The following is a 23,515-nucleotide window of genomic DNA, read 5'->3' on the forward strand; positions in this document are numbered from 1 at the left end:
TGCTTAATTTGTGCTTGTTGTTTCCGGTGCGGAGCACCGGGACTTATTTTTGAGGGCTGGAGCTTATTCTTTTGCTTCAACCATTTGCTGGGAACAAAAGACATATGGGAAAGAGGGAGGAAGAGAAAAACGGAAAAGCGTCACAATGGGAAAAAGCAGAAAGCTGCAAGTGTGAGCTGAAGGGGCAGGGAGTGGCTTTAAATGAATTGAAGGGCCCAGGATGGCTTCAGGATTGCGCTGTCTCAGCATTCAGTGCTCGCACATTTAATTGCAGCAGCCGCGTGCTTAGAGGAGGGCTTTGGGCACCGGCACGTTTTTATTTACAAATTATGCACTGATTAAACCGTGATGTACACATTCTATACAGTGTATACATATTTGGAATCCGTGTAAATCTTAAAGGAATGCTTTAGGTGACATTATGGAGTTGGAAGCACGTTCAACTGTTATTTAATGGTATATGCCTTAAATGTGCCTGAGGCCTGATCCATAGGCACAATTCTTCGGAAACAGAGCATTAAGCAGCAGGAAGGCTACCAGCATGCTCCAGTGTACTAGTGGCCATAATCCCCATCATGCAGTACGTAAAGCAAGTACTCTGGAAGTCACAGCCACGGGGAGATCCGAGCCTAACATCTCCCTTAGTGAGCCAATCAGTGGAGAGCTGGTTATGGAAGAGCTTGTTGTTTCACCTAGGAAATGTGATGACGGGTGACGACTCACTGAGGAAGGAGCTGAGCATGACAAATGCCAAAACGATTGCCTTTCAGCGCCGTCGGCGTTAGTGTGACAAATCACACTTTTTCCACCTCGCTCACTGCTGTGTCAGCTGAGCATATGTAGGAGTCTAGAGGGTGAAGCTGATAAATCCAACAAAGAGCAAACATCTGAGCTCAGTCAACCTTCATATCTGGCAAAGCATTCGAATTTAAAATAACAAGCTGTATACGTTAATTAGAACTCAGAGGGATTGTGAATGTCTTTTCACTCTTTAAATGTAATAGTACACAGAAGATGAAACAACGATGTAGTATTAGTTACAGCAGCAAACGAGGTTATACTTCAGAAGATGAATTCATGTATTCATCCTAACCATTCATTCCTCAGTTCTACCCTAGCTGGCCACTATCTAATATTCTTCTTCACTAAGCCATACCAAGTGCGACCAATGCAGTGTCCACAAGGCACATGGGCTCCTGTCATCCGGAATCCCAGAGTGTAATATCCGCTTCAAAGGACTACTGCAAGGTACAGATGGTAGAAAGGCCCTAAAGTAGTGATTTAAAAAAAAACTTTGCTACAGACTGAAACAGGCAGGTGCCATGGAAAGAGTATGCTGCGCTGTGTATTTTGTTTATAAACAATTTAATTCATGCCAAGATCGAATGTATTTCCTATTTATCAGTATAAAGCTCTTGTATCACACTATCACAACAGTAGCATAGTGTTTACGATCAGACGTAATGTTACAATTTTCTCTGAGTAATGCTTTTCTTCTATGTTCAATGCAGTTTTTAGGATTTTAAACCAAAAAGTGCTGTGTAAACCACTGCATATTATTCTCCTTGGATTATAATGCATGGCAGCGTTTACAATTTAGGGGTGTGTGAAATTTGCATAACTTTCTTTTACCTAGTTATGTGTAATTTCAGGTAAATTATGTGAAATTACATGTAACTACATGGAATACAAAACTGCCATTTGGGGCTGCACTTTGGATACGAGGATGCATTTTCCACTAAAAAAGTGCAAATTACCCCCATTGTGAACAACAAACCCTTCTGTTTACTAGTGTGGTTTCCATGCGTTTGCTGTAAACATTTACCAGGTAGGAAGCGTAGCTATAGCGTAATTTTCAGAATTTTACATAAAAAGAGTAACAGGAAATTACTGAAATGATGCCAACTACATTGGCATAATGCACATTTTGCCTTTGCCTAATGTGATATTGCATTTCTTACCACTTTCTAGGTCTCAAAGAGCTGTGGTGGTGGACAGAGATATTCTCTTGCAACTAAAGCAGGGAGTTTCAACTGAGTCAAAAGGGCTGGTAGCTGCATCACACAAAAGTATGTTAGGGTCCAGCTTCCAATAATGACTTGGCGGGGGTTCCTGGATTCCAGTAATGATTCTGTGGGGGTCCACAGGAGTCACAATGTTAAGAACCGCTGTGCCTGGGTATGTTGTACCCTTGCACTTGTATTTGAGTAAACAAGTCTGGCACATATCTATTAACGAATCCGTGTCAGTATTTTTATCGAGACTGCAAATTTTTGATTTGCTTCTTTTCAGATGTGGGTTTAACTCACCTATCAAATTCATGCCACTGTTGTTAGTTAGCATTGTATCAATGTTGCAAATCTTGTGCTTCCACAAAGCACACCTTTTCCTAAATTCAATTCCCAAATTAACTATTCATCTATAAATTACACTTTGTATATACTTATTTCACAAATGTTTGCAGAAATAGTTTTCTGAAAAAGTGGTGTGGAACATATTAAGAGGAACTGACAGGGGTGGCTCCTCCTTAAGGGCAGAGGAGTGTTGCCCCTCCCCCCCTCCAGCAGCGGCAGCTGCAAATCCATTAAAAAAAGGATAATAAACTCAGTTTATTATCCTTTTCTTTTAAAGGGTTGGGCCACAGGCTGTGACGTGCACTGAGGGGGAGTGCTCACCAGTCCCCCTCAGAGCGCATGTATGTTTGACCGGCCATTTTGGGCCGGCTAAACATACATGCACAGTGTGCTCTCCTGCACAGGCTCCCAGTCTGCCTGGGAGCGCCCTCCCAGCGAATCCTGACGCTGCTTTGAGCAGGGTCAGGATTGGCCACAGGGCAGGCTGGGAGCCTGTGCCTGCATGCAGCCAGCCAGCAGGGAAGAGGAGCACAGCGCGGCATGGCGTGGTAAAGGTAAGTAGTGTTTTAAAAAAAAAAATAATTTATTTTAACGTTTATTACCCCAACTACCCCTACCCTCCCCTGTGTGCCGTGCTGCCCCGCCGCTTCCACAACCCACGAGCCGCTCCTGGGAACTGAACAGGGAACGAACTCAAAACTGCACCCCTTTCATTCACAAAACAAAGAAAAGCTGCCGAGTTCTGTCTGGTATTAAGGCCCTGATTTATACTTATTTTGCGCCGCATTACCGTCACTTATTGACGCAAAAGTGGTTTAAACGTACAAAATACATTTGTATTTTGAAAGTTTGCACTGTTTTTGGGTCAAAAAAGGATGCTAACGCGGCGCAAACAAAGTATAAAACAGGGCCTATGTGTTTAAAGTGAGGTAGACTTCTGATTAAAATAAGGAATTATGTTAATCGATATGACTGCAGTGGCAACGCCGTACTGGAACCGTGTGATAAGTATTTTCTTTTCTTTCTTTATAATCTCACTCATCAACTAATTAGTTGCGTAGGGAATCTGTGCTTGCAAAATCCAACACATCATAATATTTAGACACCTGGGACATGAAAATAGATCCGTACATCTGTTGATTAATTTCAACCCCAGATTGTTTGCAAAATCATCGCAACTGGTGACATACACTAAAAAATATTATTCACGATGTAAACATAACGTTTGTAAAACAGTTTTGCAGAATGCTTGACAGAAGAAAAAATGATTTTGCTAAATGTGTTTTGAGATAAAGATACATTATAAAGACATTGACAGATTAAAGCATAGGAATTGCATGACATTTTCTTTTAAGATATTAACCTAGAAGCAAGGCAGCTGCATAGTTAGTATACAGGTGAAACGAAATAGTCAAGTTGAACATCTGGATTTTGTCCTAGGTGGTAGTGCTTTTAGAATTGTGCTTTTAGAAATCTTGCATCACTGGTGCCGGAAAATGACCCTCTCTGAAGGGTCACCCCAAACTCTTTTTCTGACATCATTTTTGTTAGTTTTAGGACTTTGGACACTTTACCACTGCTAACCAGAGCTAAAGTGCATGTGCTCTCTCCGTAAAAACATGGCAATATTGGCTCATACCCAACTGGCATATTTAATTTTTCAGTAAGTCGCTAGTAAAGTGCACAGGGCCTGTAAATTAAATGCTGCTAGTGGGCCTGCAGCAATGATTGTGCCACCCACATAAGTAGCCCCTTAACCATGTCTCTGGCCTGCCATTGCAAGGCCTGTGTGTGCAGTTTCACTGCCACTTCGACTTGGCATTTGAAATTACTTGCCAAGACTTAAACTTCCCCTTTTCCTACATATGCCACCCCTAAGGTAGGCCCTAGGTAACCTATAGGGCAGGGTGCTAAATAAGTAAAAGGCAGTGCATGCAATTATGTGTTTTACATGTCCTGCTAGTGAAAAACTCACAAATTTGTTTTCCACTACTGCAAAGCCTTTCCCTCTCATAGACCAGCATTAGAACTTCCCTCATATACTTTTAAGTGGTAGATTCTGATCTGGAAGGAGTAACCCTAACATGTTTAGTATGGCCAGAATGGTAATAGAAAATCCTGCTTACTGGCAAAGTTGGATTTAATATTATTATTTTGGAAATGCCACTTTTAGAAAGTGGGCATTTCTCTGCACTTACTGCAATCTGTGCCTTACAGCCTGTCTCCAAACCACGTCTGGTCTGTGCTGGTTGACAGCTCCCCTTGTGCATTCCACCCATTCAGCCGTAAACACAAGGGACTCAGTCACATCTGCATTCATCTGCATACTTAATGGGTCTTCTGGGCAGAAATGGTGGAGGGGCTCTCTCTTATATTTCAAAGGCCAGTGGCCTGCTCTCACACAAAGGACTGATAACCCCTCACAGGGATCCTGGCAGACAGGACTGGGCTGAAAAGGGAACTTGTGCACTTCAAAAACACTCTTTCAAGTTGTCCCCACTTCAAAGGCATTTTTGGATACATTTACTGGGTCTCTGACCCCACCAAATCAGACTCTTCTGGATCTACACCTGGACTCTGTCAAAGGGACTGCCTGGTTGCCCAAAGGACTCACCTAGACTGCTTTGCTGAGAAGTAATGCTGCTCTGCTTGTTACCCTGCTGCCTGCTGGCCTCTGACTCTGCTGGAAGGACTCTGCCTTCCCCACAAGGACTGAGCTTGCCTCCTGTTCTGAAGTTTCAGGGAAGAAAATCCTTGTGTGTTGGAAAATTGAAGCAGCGGCTACAGAAATTGACGCAGCCCCTGCCCCGCGGCTGAAAATTTGCTGCATCGCCTACCGGATCGATGCAGCGCCTGCTTCTTCTTACCAACGCGTCAAGGATTTTCAGCGCATCGTCCCTGGGTGTCAAAATATCCCCACATCACAGTGAGGGACCAAGGCTGTGCTCCTGGAAATCAACACATCACCTTGCAACATGAAAAGAAACAACACATCGTCTGTGCAGTGCCTGAAAATCCAACACAGCACCTTATTTTTCAACACATCTCCTGCTCTGCGGCCCTCGTGCGTCTTTCTTTTTGATGCATCCCAGGTACTGTGTGTTACAAGTATACAACCACTGATTCCTTTTTAAATCTTTAAAAAGTTATATCTCAACTTGTGCATATTGGATTTTTGTTGTTTTTATCTTATTTTCTTCAGATAAATATTATCCATTTTCCTAAACCTGGGTGGTGTATTTTTGTGGTGTTTTCACTCTGTTAATGTGTGAATTATTGCACAAACTCTTTACATACTGCCTTCTAAATTAAGCCTGCCTGCTCTGTGCCAGACTACCAGAGGGTGAGAACAGGATGATTTGGATTGTGTTGTGACTTACCCTGACTAGGATTGTGGGCCCTACTTGGACAGGGTGCATACCTCTGCCAACTAGAGACCCAATTTATAACAACTGGCTTCCATGCGAATCATGGTAAATCATTGAAACTCACTGTAGGACCTGCCTTCAATTGCTGTATTAGCTAGGACTCTGTGATTCTCATCTAATTCTACCTATTACCTTCAATGTTCTATTGTGTGTATATTATTTTGGAAAAACAGCTGTGGGGAACTTTAATAGTTTAAAATGTTCTGCAAAAACAACTGATACTTTGACATTGATAGCAATTCAGATTGTAACTGGATCTTTTTGGCTACATAACTCAGAGGATATGCAGGAGGTATCATGAGAGTTTATTTTCCTTCTCTTGCCCAAGGCCTTAGTTAACCTAGCCCTGGTGGAAACAAAGGGCCAGATTTATCACAGTGTTGGGTCACCGTTGCACCATGTAACAGGGTGCAAGGGCAACGCAACACAAAAGTCAGATTTATCAAGCCACACAAGGTCACACGGCATGGCCCTTCATAGACTAATAAATCTGGAGTAACACAAGGCAGCGCAAATCGCTGCCTTGATTTACTATGCACCAAGGAGGCATTCCATGGTTGGGACATGGATGTTTCCACACACCTACCCATGCATTTTTGCACATTCCTAGATTTACCATTAGTGGAATGCGCCAAAGTATATTTACTTATCCTCATTTCTTACACTTTCTACGTGTACTGCATTCTGCAGCACATGTATAAAGAGAAAAATGCCTTTGAGGATTGTGTTTGACCAGGAAGATTTTTCTGCCAGCACAAAAACAATCCTACCTGCAGCACAGGCACCCTTGCACCAAGACGCAAGGAAGCCTGCTTTGGCACTTAGCAGGCAAAACTGTGCTTGTGCAAGAAAAGCACAGGAATGCATTGTATAATGTTAAATACAGTATATTCCTGCCCTTTTCCTTGCACCCAGCACATCATACAAGTCCTGAAGCACTTAAATGCACTCTGACTCTGTAGGTACTAGCTTCATAATCTACAGGCAACAGGAACTTTCAATTGTGCATCTTCTGCGGAACATGGTACAGCCTTTGGGTAAATGGTTAGACATAACAAATGCCAGGTAGTTTACAGTCGCTCCCTCCCCATTATGTCAACGAAAGCCAGAAACACGTGTCCAGAGATACGGCACTAGCTGCACCTACCTTAGGTGAAAGACTTTCTACAGCGATACAGCACTTGCTGCACCTACTAAGGGTGAATAATTTTTTATAAAATTCTTGCTATTTATATTTAAATGACTGCATTTACCATGATGCCTTGGGGCTATTTTCCACTTGAATGCAAGGCAGTGTACTCCCTTTTTCTTTTTGGATGTCTAATTGACGGCTCCTGTGAGCCTCTTGCTGACGAGCACTGGCGATGCACCTGTGTGCCTACTGAGTGGTACAAAAACCTGTGAAGACGTTTGGCGGCATTTCAAGCGACCCCTTCAGTTACATACGCTCTCTGCTGATGACGGCCGAAAGCCAGAAACACGTGTCCAGAGATACGGCACTAGCTGCACCTACCTTAGGTGAAAGACTTTCTACAGCGATACAGCACTTGCTGCACCTACTAAGGGTGAATAATTTTTTATAAAATTCTTGCTATTTATATTTAAATGACTGCATTTACCATGATGCCTTGGGGCTATTTTCCACTTGAATGCAAGGCAGTGTGCTCCCTTTTTCTTTTTCAACAAAAGGTCTGTAAACCCCACACCAATCAGAGGATTTCTACAGCACCTGCAGTAGACCAAAAGGATGGGGACACATGGAGGACAAAATATATTCAGCCCTATAAAATCTAATTTAGCCTTAAAGAACGATGGTCATTTTGGGGCAAATACAAAGCAGGAATCCCGAAGAATATCACATTTAACAGGAATTTTAAGTCCACTGATTATCCCCCACACCACAAATTCTGAGCCCACATCAAGAATCTCAGAGTTATAGATTGCCCTTTGACGGCATCTGGCAATAATGAACACAACAACCATATATTGTAGCAGCATATCTGGGGCTCAGGTCAATACTTTTTCACAACTACAATCCATGGTTGCCCCTCTACAAGAAAGCCTCTTAGACCTATATGATAGGAGACAAACTGAGTAATATAACAAACTAGATAAGCCAACTCAATCCAATCCATTTGTAAACCAGCTGATCATACATCCTGTACAGCTCAATAGTAGAACATCTACAGAAACTGTGGAAATGTTATTCCAGATAAATGTTGGCACCAAGAAATCATTCCCCTGAAAACGAATATCTTGCCAAAGGGCTCTTATGGCAGACAGAGCTTCTGCCAATCAGTAGGTTGTTTTTTTATCTACGTTTTTTTTAAAGTGGCATAACGAAACTGGAGGGACCCCCTCTCGCAAAACACATGGATGGGCCCCCCACACCGCGGGGGCTGCGGGGCCTTTATTACACCACTGTTTTTAATGGTTATACGTTTGTATCTTTGATCTTGGAGTGGTTTTTATTAACTCCGCATTATAGTTTGTTCAATGTAGGATCCTGTCTTCAATTCCTGACATAGCAGGTGGGGACATTTAACATCTCTGGAAGCAAACATGGCTGATAGCCAAAGCAAAAGTGTTAACTGGAAATCCCCAATTTCTTGAAATAGTAAACACAGCAACTGCACTGGAAGAATTGTGAACTCCCTCTTTCAGGAACTTTGAAGAAGTTTATCTTTTATCATATTCCTAGAAGAACAAAATTCACCACTTTTAAGATGCACCTCACTAAAGAGGTCTTAATCTCCACAAATACACTCCTTTGTCACCAGCCTCTTAAATGGTGAATTGTATATGAGACAAGCAAGTTCTTATTATTGTGCTACCATAATGTTACATCAAAAACGTCAACAACCAAGAATACAACAACCAAGAATATTGAGATAGTAAGTATATATAGGGAAATAAAGATTTATTATTCACAAGTCTCATCAATGGACCTTTATGATATAAAGTATTGCAAGAAACAAAGACGTGGCAGTAAGTACAGTAAAGGTATGCTTACCTTTATTTACTTACCTTGTGGATATTTTGGTTATAAATATTTTTACTGCAAAATTTCGGTAGCACAATATTAAAAACTCAATATTCTAATACCATATGTTTACAGTGACCCTAGTCCATAGAAAGGATATCCCATATATGCAACCGCCTTGACTGCAAAACTTTACCCTTAAGATTCTGTAGTTTGATGATGCAGGAATGGTGGGGCAGCCACCTCTGAGCTGGTGGTAGGACCAAAAGCAGCATTCGAACACCAAATACTTTTGAAACCCCCAAAGAGGCGTTAGACCATTACATATAACAGCATCTTAAATAAATCCTGAAATTAAATGTATAACTCGATTTGCACAATACATATCAAACTGTAGCATCTTTTATTCTTGAATTTGTGAATATGTGTAAAACAGCAGTCCAGTACTTATCATCTCATTATGCATCATAGGAATGTTGTATGTTCGAAGATTGTAGTCAGACACACTGTCTGACAAAAATACTCTGTCCCAACCTTTGTTGAGGTATATACGTGTATGGTATTTCTATAGTGCTAACATAGCTAAAAGGCAACAAAGCAGTCTACATTGTCAAAGGCAAGCATAAAGCCAACAAGTAACAAGAGAGAAAGCTGGGTTGTGGATGGCTACTGCATTCTGGATGGCTTATAGAGATGAGACTTCAAAAAACGTTAGAAACTAGATTTTCTATGAATAATTCTAATCAGTGATATACTAATGGCACAATATGTATGCCAGACTATGACCTGATTTTCTGGTTCCATGCTGAGCTGCTTGTCTATTGAGCCGATGTCTGCTTTTGTCCTGGGTGTTGTAAGATAATGGAAAGAGAATCAGCCTGATTCTGAACCTTACAGAAGCTTCTGCTACCAGGCTCTGACACCACGTCTTGCAACCAATGCAACAGGCAAAGAAACCACCTTGTTATATTGAGGTACCTTTTATCAGCAGATTGATAAAATGTTTCCTCATCAGGAACGATAAATGCAAACTTGTGCAATGCTCAGAATTCTGACCAGTTCTCTTTCCTCTACCTTACAAAACCGGCCATCATCTCTGTGGGAATGGTATAAAGTGGATCGTCACTATAATCAGCAAGGAGTTCAAACACGCCACGGATGCTGCAAGCCATCTGTGATTGTGCCCTTGTACCCCATCTTCATCAGATAAATCATGTAGAAATACTCTGTGTGTACACTGTGGGGTTTGCAGGCATCATACCATTGATAGAATTGACAAAACATCTGAACGACTGCATTACCTGGCACTCCCATGTGAAAAGTATTAGGTTGCACCTGAAGTATTTGCGCCTCCAACAGTTTGCATGGTTCAGAACACATGCCCTGCAATGCTGAAATAGTGATCAATGCCCATTGTGCAACATCTTGAAAAAAAAACTATTGTCTTGCTTTTCTCACGGATCTATCGCAAAGAAGGGATAGAGAGGCTGCCTCTTTAGTCTTGTGAATTTTGTTCATATAACACTGATACCACCAGTAGTGTAGTCACTGTGTCATGGTCCCTAGTGCTGGGAATGCAATGGACCCCCTGACTGCTGTTTGAATTATGAAATACAGCAATAATCAGGCTTCAGTGGGACACTCAGGCCTCCGGTCCCAGTGCCACGGCACCTGCTTATTTAATTATATTTCTAAAGTGCACAATTTCCTGTAGGTGTTCTGACACTGGCCATCATGAAATGGTTGGTTAATTGATCTCCACCTCTACCTAGAAAACAGCCAGAGTTTAAGGGATTACCTGAGCCGCCGAAGATCAGCAGATTTCTGCAGTATCCTTGGTAGGGTATTCCACAGGGGAATTGCCTGGATCAAAAATTATCTACCTCCAAACCAGGAGAGTTCATAAACAACCAGGTTGTCAGTTCTTCAGCTTGTTTCTTAAGTAGTCAGGACCCATCCTATGTGCAGCTCTTTACACCGTACACAATGATTTGAAAACAATCCTTTTTCCTACTGGTAGCCAGTGCAGTTTTTCTAAGGCACAGGTTATGGAAGCCTTTTGTAGAAGACCTAATTCCACCGAGCTGCTGCATTTTGATATTCTCCAGTCTTTTAATCAGATTCTAATCTACTAAGGGTGAAAGTCTGAACAATCATAAATCTGTTACACCAGTAGGAAAGGTAATAACTCCCTCAGTGTCTTAAAGAGTGCAAAACATGTATAAGATAACTTATTGATATTAAGAGATATGGGTAATTATTTGCTGATAACCAAACGAATGGAGTAAGATGATGCCATAGGGAGAATTTTGGTTTGATGAGAGGTTGGAGTCTATGAATTCATGACATGTGAGTGATTGTAAACTGATGAGATATATAGCCTTGTAAACTGATGAGAAGCGTGACACATTAAAATTAACCTTTAAAAAGCATTATGAAATAATGAGATATCAAACAATTTGAGCTAATTAAATCTGGGGCATTATACACTGATGATGTGTGAGGTACTTTAGGACTAGTGTAGCCTATGAATAGATGCAATGGGGACTGTATGGGGTGATGAGAGATGTATTATGAGTTGATGAAATGATGGTCTATGCGATTTCATGATAGAGAGAACATTTGCTAATGGGGGCAGCTGCGCATTTCAAACCTAGAGAGAAGTGCATTTTGGTTATTTATAGAGGTTCTCTGCAGATATATATGCTGAGCTTGGTCTGCTTAACTCCTGAAATATTGGTATCTATGACCAAAGGATTTACCTAGCATGCAGAGCTATTGATGTGTGGAATACTGTCAACCTACATACCAGTCAATTTCTCCCAGTGTAAATGCTATAGGTTGCATTTGAAACCCCACCAGGTGGAAGGGTACCTCACTCAAGAATCTCTCTGAGACCTTTGAAAATCGTTGCTTCAAATTATTCTGCATGTTAGATCCTGGTCCTTCCTTCTGAAGACAGACTATTCAGGATCCGTGTGGTAAAGAGACCTCCCATTTGGGTCTTAGGATACTCTGGTGCATTATGTTTTTTCTGGAAATATGCTAAATAGAGAGTTCCTATTATAAAATCTAACCACATTTCTTGTTTTTACTTCTTTAGGGGAGCTACATCTGTCGTTTTTAGATGCAGACAAAAAGGAACCCAAAAGCCATTTGCTGTAAAAATGTTAAAGAAAACTGTAAGTTCCTCTTTCAGCTACTGCTTGCTAAAATATATTAACATAATGCAAGTTAATATCTGCAGGTGTAAATTGCTCGTAATCCACCTAGTAAAGTATTCTTGCAATCTGACCTTAATTAGTCGCTGTGTGCCTGAATTTAAATTATGTAAATAATGTACAAGTAGATGCTGGTTAAAGTTTGTTACAGAGTTTTTTGTATACGGACCCATAATTATCTTTTTGGATCCTCATTCCCAGTGATAAAGAGTCACATTCAAAAACTACGAACAACACAGATTCATTAATTGTGAATCAGTATTCCTAAATAGTACCTATTGCTCGTACTAGCATATGCAATAGTGACGCTAAGTATATAGGCTTTTAGGGTGTCCCATACAACTTGCAGGTTATAATCGGAACTAACCATAGGATATATAGACATGTTTGTCTTAGTGAACATACTGCTTGGGTTGAATGCTATAGCTATGCATGAATAATATTCATGCAAATGTGAGTAATTAGTAAATTCACTAGCATCACCATCAAGTAAGCTCCATAAATCTTTAAGCCCATGCACATGTACAAATTTCTTAAAAGTAGTTCAAACTTTGTTCGCTCTCAGGGTAGCCAAGCGATTGGTTGAATCCAGCTTCTAATTCATTACTCAGTTGAAATCCCCTACAACAATTATTTCCCCCGACCATTTGGCTAATTCAAAACAAATAGAATCAATTATGTGTGGCTGATCTGCAATGGGCCCATAAATTGCACAGCTGATGAAAATATTTTGTTCAATTTGAAAATGTGTTGCCACACACCTGGAATGTACGCCCCTAAGAGTTTGAGGAATCTGACTGCGCACATTACACAGGCCAAGTACAGCAACACCTCTACTTGATTTTTGTTATTAAGAACATGCTAAAACATTAAACCCCATCTGTCAAAACACTTTTCAATAGATCTTTGGAAGCTGTATGAGCTTCCAACAGATTATGTGTAGCCAGAAAGGCGCCAATTGCTCTGGACTGTTCAGCAACCAAACATTACAGCTAATAATGGTAAGTTTAGAAAATTCCATCCTGTTTATCGATCTTAATAGAGTTTGTAGGAAACTTGCTCTCTATATAGTGCACTAAATTGAAGAACACAGTTCAGAGAGTCCAGTGGATCACCAATTGGAATTGCAGAGGCAAATGTAGATAGGCCTAATGCTCTATTTGTGGTAGTGTGGGCAAGCAGTTAGGCTTATCAGAGGGTAGTGCTAAGCATTTGTTGTACTCACAGAGGCAATAAATGAGACACACACTCAAATAATTAATCTGAGACCAATTTAGAAAAATAACAATTCTTTTAATCTATGTTTCAAACCCAAGAACTACGTAATCAGGTAAGTAGACTTTTAAGCATAAATAGTTGAACTACTTAGTTGAATACTTGAGCTCTCAGGAGCCGGGGGGACATCGCTGGCACCGATGACCCACCTCAGCTGGGGTCAAGGGTCACAGGTGCAGTGGTTGCTTAGGTGTCGGGTTTTCTCTCACCACCAGGCTGGGGCGGAAGGGGCATGCATGCAGGGGCTGCAGGTGAGTTGGACGAGTCCAGGAGGGTTGACACTCAAAAGGACTTGTGCTCAGGACAGCCGGGGAGATCTGCTGACACTGCTGGTGGGCTTCTCACCAGGTCGAGGTCGTTGAATGCAGAGGTAACTTAAGATGTCAGGTTTCAAGGCTGCGGAGTCCTTGTTAGATACTTTGTTGCTGAACAGGTCAGCTGCTCATGGGAGTCTGAGTCTTTTTAGAGGGCAGAGAGGCTTACTGGGTTTCTTGAAGCTGTAGCTGCAGGACGAGTCTTTTTGTGCAGAGTCCAGTGAGGTTAGCACGCAGGCCGGAAGGGCTTCTACCAAGTGAGCTGTTTCTTCTTCCACTTCTTCTGTGGAGTTGACTCTTCTTTGTCTTTCTTCTTCGTAGGTAGTCAGGATCTGAGCTCTAGGGTCCAGGGGTGCCACCTAAATACTCAATTTAGGGGTTTACAGGGAGTGCCAGAGGTAGCCGATAGGCTGACCACCTTTAGTGTGACTACACCCTTCTTATGACCACTTCCGCTGGGAGGTGGGCATAACCCTAACCCTAGTGACCTAATTCCCTTCCAAGAAAGATGGAGGAATTTGAAAAGTAGTGTCCACTTCAGCTCATCCACCTTAGGGGTGGGACTGGCATGAAGTGGGCACTCCTCCTAATTTAACACATTTTCCTGGCTGTGCTGCCACAAAAAGTGGGGTCAGACAGGGGACCTTTCATGTCCACAATCTGGAAAGACCTGTGTTGCATTTCAAAGGTGGCAAGGACTTTGAAGTTCCCCACCCTGTAATGTCCATCCTGTTCTGGATGAGCAGACCTTTGTTCTGGGCCTCCACCTCAGGGGCCAGAACTCGGTCTAAGGTGGCTGCACTGGTTTGTACCAGTCAGTGAACACAACAGTAGCTGAGTAGGTTTTCAGGGGGCACCTCTAAGGTGCCCTCTGTGTGCATTTATTAATAAATCCATCACTGCGGTCAGTGAGGGTTTATTATTCTGAGAAGTTTGATACCAAACATCCCAAGATTCAATGATGTCATAATGTAGCTGGGAAACTCGTAATGACCAGTGTCCAGCCCATGCATTTAAAATGGCTTCCCTGTGCACTTACTATGTCTAAGAATTGACAAAGACATAGCAGGGCATATCTGCTCATGCGTACATGCCCTCACATGTGCCTGGATGCACCCAGCCTTAGGGGACCTAACCTGGCACACGCAATGATAGGGAGTCTGGCACACAGGGGTGTGTGCCAGGTCATGTTTTAAATTTATCCTACACCAACACATTCAGTCTGCAATGGCAGCACTGTGTGGGTTAGGTGAGGGGTCCCTGAGGGTGGCCCTCAGAGACCTTTCTTAGTACCCCAGGTCCTAGGTACCAGGGGTACTATTTACTAGGGACTTACAGTGGTAGCTAAAAAGTTTGCCAATTGTGCAAAACAACTGTGCAGTTTTGGGGAAAGAGATCTGGCCCTGAAGACCTGTTTAGCAGGGACCCAGTGCACTAACAGTCAAAGCCACATAAGAAACCAGGCAAAAAGTGGGGGCTTACCATGTCAAAAAGGGTGCTTTCCTACGTGGTTTGCCTTTGGCCATGTACAAACTATTTGCATTGTGGCTCCAGAAATATCATTTGTTTACAGTCCTCTCTCCCTATATCCTCTCCATTTGTACCCCAATTTTCTAAACACACCATCCAACTCCCTTTGAAAAGCACCCATCCATAATCATTCTCTGGTTAGAAGGTACTCCTCATCCAACAAACAAATCAGCCCGTAAATTGTTGTTGAGTAGAGACTGCATAGATCGAGAACCACTTCCTCTTCTATAGTCCTTTGCACAACCTTCTATAGTCCTTTGCACAACCTTTATAAAATAATCTGATTTTGGGCATTTGTCACATTTTTACAGGATGTATCTCAATTAGCAAAAACATTTACTTCTCCCTTAAATATCAACTTCTTCATTGTAATGCTTAGGCATTGACCAAGTTCATACTGTGTACGCAATTTAGCCAATTGTCGAGTAATGGATCTCCTACACGCTAGAACAATCCTTTCAAGCATTCATGTCAATGATCCAGTCACCTAAAAACAAATCCAAGATGTTATTAAAATATTGCATTTTAATTCATCAAGACCAGTGTTCTATCAACGTCTGTGCACTAGACACAACATTGCAGAGCTGTATGCGGCCATTGTTCTATATTTGGAATCTAGAGGGTGCTTGTAGGTAAACCTGAGCCCATAGCTCCTTGAGTGATTCAATCATTTTCCTGAGCTGCCATTTCCGCTCCACCGTCAAATGGCAGAAATCAGTTCCCAAAATATATTACCATATTCTTGCCTTGGTCTATTGCCATGCTCTTCATTTTGGTGAAAATTAAATTTATGTATGCGCTGTATTTGGGAATCAAAGTCACAGTCAGATAAATCTGGAAAAGCCAGGTCATTCATCTGTAATTACATTACAATAGTTATTGTCCTTAATGCAACAGATATCAGCAATGTTTTGCATGAGGCCCTGTGCTTGAGCAGTTTTTTTTTAAAAGTGCCATCTGAACTCTTGTCATAGTGTACAAAAGCATTGCTCACCCTCCAGTTTGTCTTCCCCAGTAATACTCCCAGGTATGGTTTCAATGTGTGTTTCAATGATGTTTATTACACTGTAATACACCATTCTAACCAGGAGAGGAGCAGGATTTTCAAACATGCTTGATGCATTCACATGGCAGACCGTGCTGACTCTGCCACATTCACCCCGAGAATGTGAATCCTCGCCTAGGAGCCCACAAAGGGGATTCACAGAGAGCCAAATCTGAAAGTGGTAATGCACGTGTCTCCTCATCACGAGCAACTGCCTCCGTTCCTGTTTCTTCCGCTAAACTGTCCAGTAATGATCTAGCCCATGCTAGCGTGGCCGTGGTTCTTCATGTGCAGGGTACCATGCTGCATGCCTCTGCATGCTGCTGGCACATCCTCAGTCCTGTGTTGGTAGGCCGGGTAGCCTTCCCACCGCACTGCTCAGGACAATCACAGGTTTGGTTTTGCTGCTCACATGTTACATGTTAGCCATCATCTTGTCGACAACACAGGTAGGTGCTTTGGTTAAAATGTTGACATGAGTTGTCTCATCCTAAAAAAAAGAAGAAAAAGATTCATCCTGCGAATGGGATTACACACATCCTGCTGTTGCAGTATTTAGCAGATGAAAAAGCCCATCGATATTAGAGCAAGCCAAGGTGGCCAGCGCGGTCTGGCAGCTGCCGCTAACTGGCCTCCATCTTTCCCCAAACCTAATGGCGTTACTCGCCCACTTTATGCACCTAGCGTGAATACTGGCAAAGTTTGCCACACGTTTTATAATTGGTGTGAATTACATTCATGGACCTCAGACAGAGACAGAGTAGTCTCCGCCATTGCCTTACTTCAGTTCCACTTGACTCTAAATGTGGCAGTCAGAACCTCAGTTTGGCTAGGTCGGTACTCTGTTGCCTCTGCACCTTCTTCATCAACCTCTAAATCAGGCCCTTAGCATGTTAACACACCCAAACGTAAAAGTTTTACTCCTGCCAATGGAAGAAATAAATCTGTTTCCTGTTTGGAAACGGGGGAGGAACATCACCCAAATTGATGAGGGTATTTTGAAGGGCTTACTCCTCGGAGTAGAAACATTTTTGCAAAGTATTCATACATGTGTAAGTGTATACCTGTTACATGTACACATGTGAGAAACATGAGGTTGAGAAAATAATGTCATAACTACTACTCTCACCTTCGCAGCTTTTCTGCAGAAACTCGTGACATCCTCTCAGTTCCAAAAGGTTCGGATATTCTCACTGAGCCTACGCTGTGTGAGCCAATGGGAGTGCATTTCCAACTTTTAATTATATTTGGGCAATGTAGTTCTTGGTCCTACAATAAGCAATTCTGTAGCTTGAGTGAGTTTGATACTTGAAAGACTGTACATCTCTGGATCAACAGGATATACAAGAATATTACCAGCTCCGTGTAGCACCCATGGTGATGTTTCTGGGGGCCACCAGTAGAGTGGAGTCAGATGTGCTGTTTATTGCATTAAATTGCTCGCTGACAGGTGAGCACCCTGCGCTCCAATTAACCTCTCTTCAAGGTCTCGGATGTGGAGACTGCCTGGCCGCGGACGCTGTGTGTGAGATTGATGTATGCACATCATATGGTTTGAACCCACGTGGGATGTAGGCAGCTGCAGGCCGGGAGATGCACGAATCTTCCACGCCTGCACATGCCAATTAACATATTCATATGACCTTTTAAAAGGGAAATTAGAACATCTCTCAGGGGATTTTAATGGGCCTTTACGCAAAAAAATTGAATAACAACAAAAGATTAATGTTCATGAGAAGATTGCTGGCAGCCGAAATAAAAAGTACATAGTTGTTATGACATATTTTGAGGTCACTGGCATTAATGGCCTGCCAGGAGAGGTAACTAACCCGTGTTCACCTCATCTCTAGGAATCAATATACGAATATTAAACATTGCTCAGTTACAAGAGCCGCACCAACTGTAGACGTACATCGCATGACTGGATATTACCGATATGCATTTTGACTCAGGGCCCCGCGGTGTGGTACCAGAATATTACAGTCAGAACATCATCTGATAAAAATATCATTTTCGAAATATAATTGGCAAAAGTATAGCCCCTCCGGAGTTAATATTTTAAAAATTCCCCTAGTGGGACCATATTTTTGTAAATGATATTTAGTGTAGGATGTTTTTGTCAGGTGATATTTTTGTCATGTTCAAGACCTAAAGTAGTTTTTAATATTGCATTCAAGCTTAACATTGATATGCAATTTCAAGTATTAACGAGGCATCACACATGAGAGTGTGCAAAATCGCATAGCTTTTTGTAAAATTGTGAGAGTCCATAAAAGTTATGCTTCTGTGGTTTCGGGGTATCTCGCCTGGCTCTTTTAAACGTGCCCATGCACTTCGCGTACACAAAGTCGTGCAAGATATCAGATCGAACAGAAAATGTCTCTTGGTAAGACGTTTCACCTGCAATGCGCTTGCTGCCTCAGAAAATTACACAAAATCGACTAGAACAAAATTTCGCAGAGCACAAAACTTGGAAATCCTGTGCATTTCGCTGACACAACTAACATTTCACCCAGGCCTATTATTTATCCCATCAACAAAGTGATATTTCAATAAATTCTTCCATGTAAAGGACATAGCCAAGGCATCAAATCAAATTAACACAGAACGCTGCCTTCCAAAAAATACCCATAATATAGGACATCTAAACGTTTCTCAAATGCCCATATACATAGCTGACATCATCTTAGCATAATGTGTGATATGCACATAGGTTGATATCAATTCACTGACCCAAAATGTGTCTCAATCCATATTCCCAAGATACGAAAGTCCTTATGGTCAAATTTGAGATCCAACTTCGAAAGCACCCGGGGCACATGACTGCTGTTACTTTCCTGTCAGATAGAATAGAGACAGGACTTTGATGTGACAGTGATGATCAACCATCTGTTTCAGGTGGAACTATTCTCCTGGCTTGTGACTGAGAAGGTGTAGTCAAAGTTTGTGTAACCCGCGGGTGCAAAAGCAAGTAGACAATGCACAAAGGCATTTGGCCAGGTGTCCAGGTACTGTCCTGGTACTGCTGCCACTGTGTAAATACAGTGTGCACATAATTTGGAATATATTTACATTCGTTCAGAAATGCTTGACTGAGAGGTTATGTTCACAAACCGAATCTGACCAATAAACTATTGTCATGCATCTTCCAAGAATGAAGTTTTCACACCAGCATTCATGAAGCATATTATGGAGATAAAATGGCATACTTGACTTAACAATGCAGTAGAAGACTCAACGTGAAATTACGCTGATTGATAGTGAGTGGGAAATTATGTGAATGGAAAATTGCCTCAACAAAGCCACCGGCACAAGCATCAAGTCCACAGAGAAAATTGAGTGAGGCGAATGTTCATAGTTTTAGTTGACATTTTTGGTGAGTGGAGTTATATGCAAGTGTAGGAAGCTAGCCCTTTATGTGTTATGTAAATACAATGTAAAGGGTCTAGGCATTCCCCAGTGAGTGGACAGTGCTTACAGTGCAGTCTTAAAGTGCTCTGCTTAGGGGTAGTGTGGTCGAGCAGCCTAAGGCTTAACACAGAGGAGTGCAAGACATCTACAAATACACACAGTAGTCAGTATTTGAGACACACAACTCAAAAAGGAGATCCACTCCAATTTAGAAAAATAGCAAGCACCTTTAGATATGTTTACACATCAGAGAAAACTCGTTCAGGTAAGTATGTTTTGGAATCTGAATTATTTTCACTTTAAAAAGTGAACACTGCAATTTCTGAGTTCTATAATGTTATCCTATAGGAAGAAAAACAAGTTCTGCAAACAGGTGGAGTACAGCGACTCACAAGACAAATCTCCAGGAGTTAAGGTGAGTAGTGGGCAAGGTCCAAGGCAGCACTAGTTGTACACCACCAGCGGCTTGGGTGCATGGTGCAAAACAGTGTTGGCTGTCCAATGCTTTTCAATGGAGATCGGTTACTATGAAAAGAGGCTGCAGGATTTGGCCAGTCGGCCAGTCGGGCTGAACCATCAGTGGGGCTCAGGCTTCACGATGCTTGGGCACAGATAGGCACCTTTAGTTCTCTTCTCCATGGCTCATAGCCGATGGGTGCAGAGATGTCCGTAGGTGTCTGGTTTTCTTTCCTGGAAATGTTGCGGTGAAAGGAGCTGCGTGCAGAGGCTGCAGGTGTCGTCGGGGAGTCCAGAAGGGGTGAAACCACGATGGACTCAATCTCTGGAGCTGGGGAACCTTGTTGGCACCAGTGGTCCACCTCAACTTGGGGGGGGGGGTGTAGTGGTTACTTCAAATGTCTGGTTTTGGTGGTTCCTAGAGAATAGGTCTAGTGTCTGGTTTTGGTGGTTCCTAGAGAATAGGTCTAGTGTTCACTGGAGGTCTTGATTCTTTATAGAAGGCAGGCAGTCCTCCTGGGTTTCTGGAGTCACAGATGCAGGACAAGTCAACTTTGTTGTAGATTTCGTCAAGGGTTGCAGACAGGCCGACGGAGTTGGTATCAGGTTAGCTGCTTCTTTTCTCCTCTTCTGCTTTCATGGCTCCTCTGTGTCTTTGGTCTTCTTAGGTCATCAGGATAGGTTTCTCTGGTGCTAAGGGCTCCCCTAAATACTGAATTTCGGGACATTAGGTGTGTGTAGGGCAGTAGCCAATAGGCTACTGACCCTTGGGGTCACTATACCCCCTATATGACCACTTCCTGTGGGAAGTGCGCATAACCCTATCCCATTTTTCCTAGGTATGCCATCACAAAGATGGCTACTTCTGAAATGTTGTGTCCACCATGCAGTAACCCACCTTAGGGGTTGTGCAAGACTGGAAATGGCAGGTCTACCTGATTAGCTAATTTTCCCACCTGTCCGTGTGCCAAGTGGACTCTGGACCGGGGGGGAGGGTGGTTTCCTCTTCTGTGAGGGGAGCCAGATTCGCGTTTCAAAGGCGGCAACCTTTTGTGGCTTGCTGCCTTAGGAAGGCTAATATGCAAGTCATCCTGTTGGATGGGATGCTACACCCTCTTCCCAGAAAGGGGTTTATTCTGGGCCTCCTGAGAGCAGAAGGCTCTCACCATAGAGGGCCAGAACTGTGTCTCGGGTGGCAAACTGGCAGAAACCAGTCAGCAAGCACACCAGAGGTTGGTAGGGACTCTGCGACACCTCAAAGGTACCTTACCGGTGCATGTATTGGTAAATCCAACACTTGAATCAGCGTGTGTTCATGAATATGAGATGTTTGATACCAGTCATCCCTATCTTCATCATGTAGCTGGGGAACTTGTGTTGACCAGTGCCCAGCACATGCATTTAAAATGACTTCTTCCCTGGCCACGTATTATGTTTGAAAATTGACAAAGACATAGCACACATGTAATATAATGCACCCTGCTATTGGGGTGACTTACATATATTGCATGCAGTGTTTGGGGACACAGGCTGTGTGCCATGTTGTGTTTTCACTTTTGTCTGCACCAAGACACACATCCTGCAATAGCAGCCTGTCATGTGCTTAGTGATGGGTCTCTTAGGATGGCACAATTCGTGCTGCCACCCTTACAGACCCTCTTTAGCACATCAGGCCCTAGGCACCAGGGGTGCCATTTACTAGGGAATTACAGAGGGTGCCAAAGGATTTGCCAATTGGAAAGTTTTGGGGGTAAGAACACTGGCACTGCGGATCTGGTAGGCAATCAAGTTCAGTCAAATGCCAGGCAAAAAAGTGTGGGGGTACTGCAACAAAACCCAGTGCCCTACAGCAAGCCATTCCTCCTGAAAGTGTAGCCTCATTTCCTTGGTGGTCATTCACAATTACCTTGACCAGACATGATGATCCACAAGTGACAGAAGAGTGGGCATCTGATCTGCCTCCATGCCTGGCTGGGGTAACTTGGGACCAAGGTGGAGCAAGAGGTGAAACTGATTGAGATACCTCCATCAGAATACCCACAACCCAACATACCCTGGACAGGGAGATTATGTCCAGTGCCTAATTTATAGAAGAACAAGTGCCAGGGGCCAAAGTTTTTTGCAGAAGCCTGCATCAAAACTCAGGGTGCCAAATACCAAAGCTACGTAGTCTTGATTCCACCTCATGCCTCTTTAGTCCACCATTACACACTCCCTGGCCCTTAATCTCACTCTTGTAGGTTCTTTTTCATCATTGAGACCTCCCTTTTTCATTGTTTTTCAGTTTTCCTCTTCCCCCTTCACCATTTTGTGTTTTTCTCTCTCTTGCTCTGGATAAAAGTTTGTTGAGGAAAAGCATGTGCTGGTCCACAAAAGTACCTCTGGACCCCACCTGCAACCAACGGCTCAAATTAGCACTAATTATGCCTATTCTGCCAGGCGATTAACAGTTACTTCCGTCCTCTGTACCAGGCCTTGTGCCGTTTGTTGTGCTCTGTATCTGATCACTATACATAATAATTTGGTCATCTTCATCATAAATTAATAAAGATGCAGGTTCAATTTCATTGCACAAGTCATTCTATATTTGTAAAGCGCTTTGGCTAATATTAGTCAAAGGTATTAAATATCTGTAATATTAATCTTGTTAAACACATATTTTAAATTTGTAATTATCACTTGGTATAGCTTTTTTGTCCCTAATTATGGAGATGTCTGAAGCCATTTTCTGTGTACAATTGAACTCTTTAAAGAAAGAACCTATTCAAAACCAGAAATTAAAAGCACTTCTATCACCATTATCCTGTAGAGGTTAGGTAAGGGGCCCTTGATAATTGTGCATTTTTTGGCACTGGTCAAAGGCAGGGGATGGTGGGCCCAGATGAGAAGCAGGAACTGGTCTGGTTATGAATCAGTTTCTGCTGCTGCTGACAAGACTCGTTTCTCCTGTGGGTGAGATCGTGGAGAAGGGTGCAGGGGAACCCCCAAACGACAGTGGCAGATAGAAATGTCCAGTCGGTGTCTTTGTGTCCCTAATTGTTTTTAATAAATGACTACCAGTGATTAGTGATGTAATTTCATTATTACATGCATGTTCTGTTGGCAGAACACATCTTTAATAAGTACATTACATAGTATGTTAATACGGAGATTATGCCCTGCTACTTATTATATTTCAAAATACTTTTTTTGGAACAGCTGAACAAAAACTGCAGTGACAATATACAATGTAGATCAGAACGAAAGGCAGCAGCAATAATCGACCAAAAACCATTAAGGACAAACACGGATCGAGTTTGGATCATTGCTACAACATTACACATAGTAGCGATAAAATACACATCAGCATTATTACAAGACATTAACATCAGTACCATCCAGGGGCTCACAGAGGTTCCACATATTACAATTTCTCCTTATCCTGGTCCATTTATTTGGACAACCCCTCGCCACATTTACCACCCTCTCAGCCAGCATCCACCAGTCCATGTCTCTGTT

At 42.5% G+C, this 23,515-nt stretch overlaps 1 protein-coding gene across 1 annotated transcript in view; it reads left to right on the forward strand.

The window, feature by feature from the left end:
- CAMK4 (calcium/calmodulin dependent protein kinase IV) overlaps nucleotides 1-23,515 on the forward strand; it is an 892,231-nt gene that overhangs the window by 415,376 nt on the left and 453,340 nt on the right. The window contains exon 2 of the mRNA XM_069226461.1: nucleotides 11,869-11,947. Within this exon, the coding sequence (XP_069082562.1) occupies nucleotides 11,869-11,947 (79 nt within the window). The remainder of the gene's footprint in view (nucleotides 1-11,868; nucleotides 11,948-23,515) is intronic.

Source organism: Pleurodeles waltl, chromosome 1_1 (genome assembly GCF_031143425.1).
Source record: "Pleurodeles waltl isolate 20211129_DDA chromosome 1_1, aPleWal1.hap1.20221129, whole genome shotgun sequence".
NCBI lineage: Eukaryota > Metazoa > Chordata > Amphibia > Caudata > Salamandridae > Pleurodeles > Pleurodeles waltl.